General features: G+C 35.9%; 1 protein-coding gene across 3 annotated transcripts in view; it reads right to left on the minus strand.

Annotated features, from left to right (window-relative positions):
* Window positions 1-13,014, minus strand: part of KLHL2 (kelch like family member 2) — a 142,272-nt gene that overhangs the window by 84,080 nt on the left and 45,178 nt on the right. For all 3 annotated transcript variants that reach the window (XM_074229010.1, XM_074229011.1, XM_074229012.1), the window contains one exon: window positions 9,780-9,901. In XM_074229010.1, the coding sequence (XP_074085111.1) occupies window positions 9,780-9,901 (122 nt within the window). The remainder of the gene's footprint in view (window positions 1-9,779; window positions 9,902-13,014) is intronic.

A 13,014-nucleotide genomic window follows, 5' to 3' on the forward strand; every position in this document is an offset into this window, starting at 1 on the left:
TTTTCTTTCCTTCTTCCTTCTAGTATTAGAAGAAGAGATAGTCCTAATTCAATGCTGAGAGTAAGTCTGTGCTCTTGATTCCATTTCCTGCCTCCATTTGGATGGTGCCCAAACTATAAAACTACAAGATTTTAAGAATATGAATTAGAGGGATGATTCTGGGAAGATGGTGGAGTAGGTCAGAAAACTTTCAGTTCTCTAAATTTCCTCCATACAAAAAAAAGCTAGAATATCACTTCAGATTAGTGCTGTAAAGCAGTTGTCCTAAAACAATCTGAGAAGACCCTAGGAAAGACTGGTCCTCCAGGGATGATGTCTGGCCACTGACTACAGAATCAGCCAACAAGTTGGGGGCAACTGGGTGGAGAAGCTGCTTCAGTCTTAGAAACTTTCATCTCACAGACTATGTGGTGGTCCAATAGATGAATAGAAAAAGACTGAAGGACCTTCCACTGTCAAGAAACACCAAGTCAACACAGCTGTGGACTTGGTTGACCTGCTGCATCTTGGGTTTTGGCTGCTAGGAGTCAGAGCTAGCACACACCTAGTCAGCACAGTTGACAGGGGCAGGGACCCTGTTGACCATGAGCACTTGGCAGGAGAGCAGAATCCTTGGTTTCAGAAAGGACAGTTGTAATATTCAGCAATTGGAGGAACTGCAAGGAGCAGGTTCATTTGTGGGACAGTGTAACTGGGGGACCTGGCAGTGGCTTAGGAGTGGAGAAAAGAACCTAAGTTGGGTCCTGAGATAGACTTCAAAAATTAGTAAGAAGGGCTTGAGGTTTGGGCCATCATTCCCCATACCTTGGGACTATAACTTGATTACACTTATAACTGCCAAAAAAAAACCCCAACAAAAAAAATAACTAAATAAAAATGACTAAGCAAAGAATAAAGAGCCCAACCATGGACATTTACTACAGAAGTTCTGGGTTCATATTCAAAGGAATATAATGGAGCAAAAAAAGCCACTATTTTTCATTGAGAAATGTCAAATGGTTCCAGGAAAGTTCTTGGAAGAACTTTAAAAGGACTTTAAAAACCAAATGGGAAAATTTGAGGAAAAATTAGAAGGAAAAAAGAGCCATCCAAGAAAATCAAGAAAATTATGAAAAGTCAACCAACAGAAAACAGAATAAAAAACTTAAGAAAAAAATAATTCCTTGAAAACTCAAATTGAGCAAGGGGAAGCTAATGATGTTCATTAGAAAGAAAGAATGAAAAAAGAGAAAAGAAAGTGAAACATCTCATCAGAAAATGTGTTTGAAGACTAGATTGAGGAAAAATAATGTAAGAATAGTAAGTAAGGGGGCAGCTAGGTAGCACAGTGGATAGAGCACTGGCCCTGGCGTCAGGAGTAGCTGAGTTCAAATCTGGCCTCAGACACTTAATAATTACCTAGCTGTGTGGTCTTGGGCAAGCCACTTTAACCCCATTTGCCTTGCAAAAAGCTTAAAAAAAAAAAAGAGAGTAGTAAGACCAACCTGAAAACTATGACAAGGAGGCAAAGAAATAGAAAAAAAAATCCATCTGAAAGAGATCCTAGGAGGAAAACTTAAAGGAATATCATAGTCAAATTTCAAAGCTCCCAGGTTAAGGAGAAAATATTGGAAGAAACAAGAAAAAAACCAAATTTAAATATCATGGATCTACAAAAAGGACTACATAAGACCTGGCAGCCACTACACTGAAGGTCTGTTGGTCTTGGAAGATTGTATTCCATGAAGCAAAAAGAACTGGGGTTATAACTTATTCAGCAAGTTACGTATAATCCTGAAGAAAAAAAAAAATGAACATTTAACAAACTCAAAGACTTTCAGGTTTTTGTAACAAAAACCCCAGAACTTATGGGGAAAAATTGACATGTAACAGCCAGGAGAAATATTTAGTAAACATTAAACACTGATTGGGAAGGATTCAATAAAGACAAATTGATTACTTTGTATATGAGAAAATATTAACAATACTCTAATAACTGTCATTTTTATTTGGATTGTTTGAAAGAAAGGCATAGATTGAGCTGAGTATGATGTGATGATTTTTTAAAAACCCATATAACTGTGTAGGGAGAGATGAAAAAGGAATAATTATTTCATAAAATGAGGAATTAAAGGAAAAATTGATTTAAAAAAGAAGCTAGTGGGGGGAGGCGGGTAGTGCTAGAACCTTACTCTTCAGGAATGGGTTGAAGAAGCAACAACATCTACAAGGGTATAAATCTTCTAAATTAAAAAAGAAATATGAAAGCAAGGGGAATAAGGGAAGGACTCTGAGAGGGGTGGGTAGGTTAAGGAATTGGAAGTAAAAGTAATGCAGAAGAGTGAGGAGTGTTAGGTTAAATAGAGTGAGAAGGATAGTGAGGAAAAATACATAGTAATTGTAACTTAGCATGGAAATGGGATTATTTCATCCATAAAATGGAAATGGATAGCAGAATAAAAATCTGAATTCAACAATATATTGTTCTCAGGATATAGTATAAAAATGAGAGCTATACACAAAGATAAAATAGAATTTTATATGTAAAAAAACAGGTATCATAACTCTGACAAAGTTAAAGTTAAAGTAGATTTAATCAAAAGTGAAATACTGTATCAGCAGTATTATTCAATATTGTTATAGACCATTAAAAATAACTAGACAATAAAATACCTGAGAATACATCTACCGAAATAGAGGAACTGTAAGGACATAAACATAAAACAGTTTGCAGACAAACTCAGCTCCAAATAACTGAAATAATATTTATTGTTGATGGGTAGATAATTTTTAAAAATGACAATTCTGCTAACTAATCTATTTATTCAATGTCATCCTAATTAAATTATTAAAAATTATTTTACTAAGTTAGAAAAATAATAATAAAGTTCATTTAGATAAAGAAGATCAGGAACTTCAAGGAAACCAGGGGGAAAAGATGTAAAGAAAGTAGATTCAAGCATTACCAGACTTTAAGCTATATTATAAGGCAAGAGCATGGCTGAAGTGTAAAAAGGATAATTTTTATTATTTTAAATTAAATTTTCTTGTAGAAATAAAAGCCTATGTAACCAAGAACAGAAGAAATGCAGAAAATTTGGAGGAAATAAAAATTTTCATAGACAATCTCTCAGATAAGGTGTAATTAGGTTGGAATATTGCTGTGATGGAGAAAATGATGCACTGTTTGATTTAGAAAAAACATGGAAAGACTTGGATAAATGAAGGAAGATGCTATTCGCCTTCAGAGAAACAGATGATTGGAGGAAATAAGCATAGTAAATATATATGTATGAGTTTGTGTATCTATTTATAGATACCTATATATGGATATCTGTATACATATATACATATATATATGCTTAATTTTTTTTTAGGTTTTTGCAAGGCAAATGTGGTTAAGTGGCTTGCCCAAGGCCACACAGCTAGGTAATTATTAAGTGTCTGAGACCGGATTTGAACCCAGGTACTCCTGACTCCAAGGCTTTATCCACTACACCACCTAGCCCTCCCTATATATGCTTAATTGTAATCTTCAGTGAGCATGCATGTGAAAGGGGGAGATGGAAAAATTTAAATCAAAAAGGCACAGCAAAGAATAAAAAAAAATCAACAAGGAGGCAGAGAAAAACAATGTCTAAGTTATTGTGTAAGTTTTCTTAAAATAGAAATTTTTGTTTTATACTGAATCCTCTAGGTCTGCTGTATACATGGAAATGTTTTTTTCTTTTCTCATTTTGTATTTCAGATTAAAATTTAAAATTATATATATATATATATATGTGTGTGTGTGTGTGTATATATATATATATATATATATATATATATATATATATATATATATGAATTGCAAGCAAAGTAATGAAGTTAAATTTTTTAATTTCCCTGTTCTGAAATCATCGGTTCAATTATCCCTATTCCTATACCTATGTAGGTATGTCTGTATTGACTTTTCTACTTAAAATCATTTGGTAACCAAAGAAGGGAGGACAAGAATTTGCTAATAAGGAGAACAACAATGGAACAAACAGATCATTAAGCTGAGAACAGAAACATTTACACACACAATCCATTAATTCACTCACTGTTGCAGAACCTTAATCCCTTCACATTTACTTCAAGTGAAAAGTTCTACTAATCACTAGGGATAACTGTCTAGAACAGACTTTACAAAACATAACAAATCTAAATTAATACAACAATAAAACTTCAAATGGGGAGGGCAAAATGGGGAGATGCTCAAGAGAAAGGGAGTAGAAAGTTAAGGCAGTGATAAATTTTAGACAATTAAAGTCCTTCCAAATGGTAAACCCACACCTAACTCTTATAGGAGAGGTAGATCTTACTTCTGGATTTAATACATTTCTAAATAAGAAAAAAAAAAGATAGATGAAGGATTTAACCATCTCTCAAGATATACCCATAAGAAAAAGAATTATAGAATTTGTACTTCCCAGTTTATTTTTTTCACTTTTAAATTTATTATGAAGTAGCCATATGAAAAATTGCTCTAAATCATTAATTATTAGAGAAATGCAAATTAAAGCTTCTCTGAGGTACCACCTCACACCTCTCAGATTGGCCCATATGACCAGAAAAGATAATGATCATTGTTGGAAGGGTTGTGGGAAATCTGGGACACTATTACATTGTTGGTGGAGCTGTGAACTCATCCAACCCTTCTGGAGAGCTATTTGGAACTACGCCCAAAGGGCAACAAAAATGTGCATACCCTTTGATCCAGCAATACCACTACTGGGTCTATATCCTGAAGAGATGATGAAAAAGGGTAAAAACTTCACTTGTACAAAAATATTCATAGCAGCCCTGTTTGTGATGGCAAAGAATTGGAAATTAAGTGAATGTCCTTCAATTGGGGAATTATAAACTGGGATATATGTATATCATGAAACACTACTGTTCTATTAGAAACCTAGAGGGACGGGATTTCAGGGAAGCCTGGAGGGATTTGCATGAACTGATGCTGAGTAAGATGAGCAGAACCAGAAAAACACTGTACACCCTAACAGCAACATGGGAGTGATGATAAACCTTGAAGGACTTGCTCATTCCATCAGTGCAACAATCGGGAACAGTTTTGGGCTGTCTGCAAAGGAGAGTGCCATCTGTATCCAGATAAGGAGCTGTGCAGTTTGAACAAAGTTCAAAGGACTATTCCCTTTAATTTAGAAAAAAACAGTTATCTTATTATCTGATCTTGTCACCTCTTAGACTTCTCTTCTTTAAGAATATGATTTCTCTCTCATCACACCCAATGTGGATCAAGGTACAACATGAAAACAAAGTAAAGACTGACAGAGTGTTTTCCATGGGCGGGGGAGGAAGTAAGATTGGGGGGAAAATTGTAAAACTCAAATAATATCTTTAATAAAAATAAATTTAAAAAAACAATAAATTTATTATGAAGTTTGCATTTAGGATCAAATAGTTAAGAAACACAGCGGATATAGTACTAGACCTAAAGTCAGGAGAACCTGAGGTCAAGTCTGGCTTCAGACACTTACTAGCCTGTGACCCTGGGTAAATTACTTAACCCTGGTCGCAGTTTCCTCATACATAAAATGAGTTGGAGAAGGAAATGGCACACCACTCCTATATCTCTGCCAAGAAAACCCCAAATGGGCTCACAAAGAGTAGGATATGACTGAAAAATAACTGAACAAAAAATACATAAGATGGAAGGACTAAATGACTTCCAAGGCACATTCAAATTCTTTAACTGTTTGAATCATTTTCAAGTTGAGGTTTTAACCTCTTAAGGTTGAAACATATATTATTAACATATATTATTCAACTAGAATGACACTGGCAGTGTAGGTTTTAGCAAAACATGTTTTTACTCTTTTCTTTTTCTTAAAGAGAAATTAACAGGTCATTTATCCCCCAAAACTTAAGCAAAAGGTAAACCAAACACTGAAATTCAAAGAGCCCTCACATTTTCAAAGAAAAACACAAAATAGTTCACACTAAAACTTTTCAGGAAAGGGGGTTAACAGAATATTTGCTGCAATTTAAAAGCATTCTAAATAAGGCAACAGGGCAGCTAGGTGGCACCATGGATACTGTTCCTGAAGTCAGGAAGACTCAATTTTCTGAGTTCAAATCTAGCCTCAAATATTTACTAGCTGTGAGATCTTGAGCAAATCACTTAACACCATCTGCCTTAGTTTCCTCATCTATAAAATTAACTAAAGAAGCAAATAGCAAATCACTCCTGCCTTTGCTGAGAAAATCCCAAATGAGAACAGGAAGACTGGAGGATTGGAACAACTGATGGCAAAACTAAAGCAATAATGAATTCTAAGACACTAGAGATACAACTTGCCCTTCACTGCCAAAGACACCTATCAGGACCAAGAATTATTTACTTTGTTGAGTGAATAAAACAATGACTTCTAAGTGGTAGCATTCTGACCTTTTAATAGGTCACTGTAAATGTGTATTCTTTTTCATATCATCTAACCTGAAGAAGATTCTCATCTCCAAGGTCAATGGCACAAAGTAAGCACAGTTTTGGCCATGACAGTCAACTCTTTTTAGAACAGCTCAGGCACCTTTGAGAATACAGAGCATAATTTCTTTCTGATTTATCTAAACACAGGTTATCTGAGAACAGACTAGGCTCTCTTTAAAGAGAGAGAGCTCATTCCATTCATTGGGACAACCTCCTAAATTACGGCAATGCCCAGATTCAATTTTACCTGCTTTATTTCCACCCACCTGCTCACCAATGACTGACAGGTATTCCCCAGTTTCAAATTCTTACATTTCAAGATCAGGCCAAGTCTGTGCTCAGCATAACTGTTAGAAAGAATGCTAGACATCTGGGAAAGGACTCTTCTCTGAAATGTAAAAAAGAGGAATTATTAAGGGTGGTGGCAGCCCTACTGGGAAAGTAATGGAATGAATACTCAAAAGAGGAAAAAATATATTGGAAATAGAATGAATTAAAAATTAGATGCTAATCTTGGCTATTAATTTGTTAGAATTTTATTTGGTTGTTCAAGTACTTACAGGGTAAGTGTATAAACTAGGGTCACAGGCATGGCCAGGACAACTTGTCTGCAGGATCATAAATGAGGGATCCTTTCATCTACAGGATCACAAATGTAGGCCTGGAAAGCACCTCAGAAGCCATAAAACCTCTTCATTTTACATTAAAGACACTGAAGCCCAGGGAGGTCATTACCAATGATTTCACTGGTTTATGGAACTTCCACATGAAGAAGTTCTTTCTACCAAAGAGGGTTGGCACTTTCTCTGAAATAATAAGATTAGCAATACTAATAGTTAACATTTACATAATGCATTAAGGTTTACAAGGGATACCTAGGTGGCACAGTGGATAAAGCATCTGACTCAAATCTGGTCTCAGACACTTACTAGCTATGTGACCCTAGGCAAGTCACTTCACCCTGTTTGCCTCAGTTTCCTCATCTGTAAAATGAGTTGGAAAAGGAAATGATAAACCATGTTCAGTATCTTTGCCAAGTAAACCCCAAAAGGGGTCATGAAAAGTTGGACACTGGGGCGGCTAGGTGGCGCAGTGAATAACGCACCGGCCCTGGAGTCAGGAGTACCTGAGTTCAAATCTGGTCTCAGACACTTAATAATTACCTAGCTGTGTGGCCTTGGGCAAGCCACTTCACCCCGTTTGCCTTGCAAAAAAAAAAAAAAAAAACTAAAAAAAAAAAGAAAAAAAGAAAAGTTGGATACCACTGAAAAGTGACTGGAAAACAATAATATTATAATAATAGCTAACATAACTTTAAGATTCACAAAGCATTTCACAAATATTATTTCATTTTTCCTTTATAAAAATGCTGAGAAAGAGGTCCTATTAATATCCCCATTTTACAGATAAGGGAATAATGACAGATTATGGTGAAGTGATCTAGAGTCATATAACTCATAAGTTCCTGAGGTCATATTTGAACTGAGATCTTCCTGATTCCAAATCTACACTTTTATCCCCTAAACCATCTACCTGACTAAAAAAAATCCCAAGACTTATAATCTTATAACGTTGCCTAGAACACTGGAAAGTTAAATGTTTTTCCCAGAATCCCCAAGTGGCTGGAAGGATTAAAATTTAGGACTTAACTGACTCTGAGGCTGGCTCTATACACTACAACACCTGATGTTTTCAATACAAAGATTTCCCCCAAATAAATTCTTTTTTTCTCCCACTGGAAAAAAATAAGGCTTTATATTCACAGCTACATTTCTGCTAAAGAGAACAAACAGGGGCTGGTGGTGGTAGATACAATTCTAAGAGCCATTTACCACATCTTCCAAATAGAACCTTTTCAATGTATTACTGGGAGGGTTAAGCAGCAGACACTTAAAAAGGCAAATTAGGACGGCAAGTGGTTTTCTGAAAGGCAGTCGTGACTAAGAGCTCAGGATGGAAAGAACGTGATAGTTATTAAAAGCAACACTAGAGGCGTCCTCCTAGTTCCTAGTAGTTTTAGTCCTGATTACAACTAACCTTCAGGAGGTCAGCTTTACACAGGGTGCTCATTTATGATCAAATCATTCTCCCGGCTGATGATCCCCTATGCCCTATTTATGAATCAAGGAAATCAGTTAAATAACAAATGCATCCAGAGTGCCAGCTACAGGGTGAGAAAGGATGAAGAAAAGCAATTGGCAGAAAAAATGCAGTAGATCAAAAATATGATAAACTAAGACTTATGGCTCATTAGAAATGATGTCCTGGAATCTGGAAAATAACATCAGTGGAAGTTAGTTGTAGAGACACAGTAAATTGATCATTATGTCAAAACAAGGCTGATCATGACTGTCTTATAAAAATGGTCTTCCTCTAGTGTAAAAGTTGAACAGTCAGCCTGAATTACATAAAGTACAGAAGATGACTTACTGGTTGTATAGCCTCAGCCATACCATTCAACATATATTCATTTCAGATAGTTTCTAAGCTCTTACTCAGCAAATCTATTGTTAATATAGATTGTATTTGTTGTCTCTGTAAAAAGTCTGCAATTTCTTGTTATACAATCTCCTTTGTCCCAGGCAAATAATTGATACTTCTATCCCAGAATTACAGACCAAACCTCCCAGTCATTTTTTATCCCTGGTAGAGAGATTCTTCCTAGTAGGACTGATGAAATTCTCTGAGGCAAATTGGGGAGGCTACCCTAGTTTTAAATCCTTGTATGGAAAATATGTAATATTCTGCAGCTTCCTAAATTGTAAAGTTTTCAATTTCCAAAGGCTAACATTTAAATTTCCTGAGGGAAAAAAAAATAACAGTAGAATTTCAGAAAATTTCTTAAGAATGTAGACCAAATTTTCAGTTTTCTAAATAGTACCAATTTAGCTGTACCCTAAAAGAAAATGAACATAATATTCTCAAGTATGTGGAGGAGAGGCTATTGCTGGTAATGAAGAAAAACACCTCTGTCGGTTTTCTGCCAATATTTTTTCTCTCCACTCTTCCAAGAAATAAAGAAAGATTATGAACAGCCACTATCTGTAGTTACTGATAAACATTCACTTTCACAAAAAGAATAAAAAGCTCACAAAGAAGCTGTTTACAACTCAGTTCTGAGAACACTTAAGATATGATCACAAACAGTACCAAAAAGGTATAATCATCCCTCACATCACTCAAAAGTTAAGTTATGTACAACACATTCTTTAACTTTGTCAGAAGAAAAACAGAACGTAGGCGGTGGAAGGTAGGTCGTGGTTCAGGGAATACTTCCTCTCCCATCACCTAAAAATCCTACTTATCACAATGTATTTGTTCTTACCTGCACATTTTCTTCAGTGACTTGGATTTCAGCAGTGTAAACATAATCGATGAGCATCCTCAATGTCCAGCCATCCACTTCTTTTATTCGAATTCTCTTGGCTCGACTTTCACTCATCTCACCTATAACAAAAGTCGAATGTTACAACAACTTGCACTTTCAACTGATGTCAATAACACAAAATAGTTGGTGAATCCATTGATGTGGGCCTCCCTCAACTAACCCAAGTGGTGGCTGCTCCACATACCCAATGAAATGGTTTCTTTGAACATAGCTAGTCCTTGGAGAAGAGATATGATAGCGATTATACTTGAAGCTGTTGGGCATGAGGGTTTGCCTTACACTGGTCAAACCTTTAAAAGTTGGAGGTTAGCTCAGAACAAGAATTTAGTGAAGAAATGGTAAACTTCCCTGTAGAGAAGCTATGATGCCAGTCATTACAGACCAAGAATAAAAATGTCCATCTCACTTCTATCTTGGAAAGGCAATTAGTGGAGCTAAAGCTCCACTACAAGACACTTAGAGAAGAGGTAAAAACACAGAAATTACATATTGCTCCCTTGGCTGCCTTCCTGAGGGACAAGATTTGGGGAAAGATAGAGACATTTAAGAGAAACCTCATGAGGAGTTTAATGTTAGCCATACTGTTCCTGAACCACAAAGGTAGAACTGAGCAGAAAAAAATTTCATTAAAGAATTTTTGAAGACTGATAACCAAAAAAGCAATATTGCTAATTACCCATCACAAATCCACTAATAAATAAGTGCTGAAAAGAAGTGTTTGTTTTTATCATTCATTCAACGATTATGTGTAAGTCTCTCCAATGGAATGTAAGCTGCTTGAGGATAATTTTTGCCTTTATAATCTTAGTACCTGGTTCAGAGTAAAAGTTTAATAAAGATTTCCTGATCAATTGGCTGGTTTAAGCACTTCCACAGACTATTAGGTACCAGTCTATCAGACTATCAGCTATCAGTCTTAATCTCCACTGGGAAGGCAAGGACTACACAGGTAAGGCAATTAGAGAACAGAGGCAAACTGCTGTTTAAATAAAGACACAATATACATACTATAGAATTAGGAATACAAAGTAAAGAGTTACAAAAGAACAGAGCAGGATAAGCCATGAAATTCATGGAGAGACTTGCACATCATCACTAAATGAATAATAAGCTTTGTGAGGGCAATGATTGTATTTTTGCTTCTTTTTGCACTTAATAAAAATGTTTACTGATTGAAGATTGATACAGTATAAATTGGGGGTAATCTCAACTGAAAGGTACTAACATTAAGGAGGATTGGGAATGCCTTTGGCTGAAATTTAAAGGAAGTCAGCGAAGAAACTAGGAAGTGAAGATGAAAAAGGACACTCCAGGCACAGCCAGTGAAAATGCCAAAGTAGGGAAAACTGGAGGAAGGCACTTTCACATCTCACTCTGCAAATATTATTCTGTAGAATACTCATGATAACTTGATCTGAGCAGGAGTTTCATGTGGAAATATCTATGCAAGCAACATTATATTTCTAACTCAGGGATGGCCAAGCTTTTCAGGAATTTATCATATTACATGATAAGAAGTTCAGGGATGTATGTGGTGGGGAGTGGGCACCAGTGGCAGGGGAAATAGAAATCGCAAATTTAATTATATATCACAAAATCACAGAATTTGAAAGTTGGAGAAAGATTACTTGTAAAATTCCAGAATAGATCTCTCAAAAGATGGATTGCCAAGCAGAGAAGCAATGATCATATAAATGTAGTCTGGTTTCACTGAGAATGGTCATGCCAGATTAACCTCATTTCCTATCTGTGTTTATATTACTAAACTAGTAGATGAAGAAAAGGCCATGGACAGAGTTTACCTAGATTTTAACAAATTTTTTGTATTATTGTATTATTTGTATTATTCTTTTTTTTTTTAGTTTTTTCCAAGGCAAATGGGGTTAAGTGGCTTGCCCAAGGCCACACAGCTAGGTAATTATTAAGTGTCTGAGACCGAATTTGAACCCAGGTACTCCTGAATCCAGGGCTGGTGCTTCAATCCACCGCACCACCTAGCCCCCCCCCCCCCATTATTCTTAAAGAGAAAACAAAGAGATATGCACTAGATGGTTTCAAAACTAGGTGGCTACTCTGAGTTCAATGTCAACATGGAGGAGATCTCCAGTGGAATATGCAAGAGATTCATGCTTGGTCTTATGCTCTTAATTTTATTTTTATCAATGACTTGGATAAGGACAAAGGCAGATGACAAGAAGCTTGGAGGGTTAGTTAATGCATTGGATGAAGGTCAGTATCTAAAAGGACTTTGATAAGTTAAGAGTGCCTTATTGAATCTAGTAAAATGAAATTAAAGAGGGATAAATGTAAAATCTTAGAGTTGTATACAAAATAATCAAATTCATGAATACAAAATGGCAGCAGTTATGAAAAAGAAAAATCTAGTGATTTTAGTGGACTGCAAATTTAATATGAGTCAGCAGTGTGACATAGTAACCAAAATAAATTTGATGAAAGGGAAGAAGAGGAGGACAAAGGAAGGAAGGAAGGAAGGAAGGAAGGAAGGAAGGAAGGAAGGAAGGAAGGAAGGAAGGAAGGAACAAAAGAAGGGAGGGAGGGAAGGATTGAGGAAGGGAGGAAAGAATTCAAACTCCTCCCTTTTAAATGTAAGCCTCTACTTCTTTTCTTCTCTTTCTCTTAACTCCTTGAAGTTTGGTTTTCCAATTTTATTCAAATGAAACTGTTATCTCCAAGACCAAATGATTTCTTCTTACTTGTCAAACTTCTCAATTCTCATGCTTCCTAACCTCTCTGAAGCTCCAATGCTGTCAATCATCATTTTCCTTGATCTCTTTTCTCTTTAGGTCTTTGTGACACTGAGCTCTCCCACTAATCTGATGAGTCCTTTCATCTCTGTCTCCTTTTTTGGGATTTTCATCTAGATCATGCTCTCTAACAGTTGGTATACCCCAAAGGTCTATCTTGGGTCTTCTATTCTTCCTCTAAATTATTTCACTTGGTGATCTCATCAACTCCCAAGGATTTAATTACCATCTCTGTACATGACTCTTAGATTTACTTGTCTAGACCTAACTTCTCTCCCAGTCTCCAGTCTCACATCTCCAATTGCTTTTTTTAGACACCAGATATACTGGATGTTTGAACTGGATGTACCATAGGCATCTCAAACTCAATATGATCAAAACCCTACCCTCTTTCTAACTTCTTTATT

The sequence above is a fragment of the Macrotis lagotis genome, chromosome 3, assembly GCF_037893015.1.
Source record: "Macrotis lagotis isolate mMagLag1 chromosome 3, bilby.v1.9.chrom.fasta, whole genome shotgun sequence".
NCBI classification, from domain to species: domain Eukaryota; kingdom Metazoa; phylum Chordata; class Mammalia; order Peramelemorphia; family Peramelidae; genus Macrotis; species Macrotis lagotis.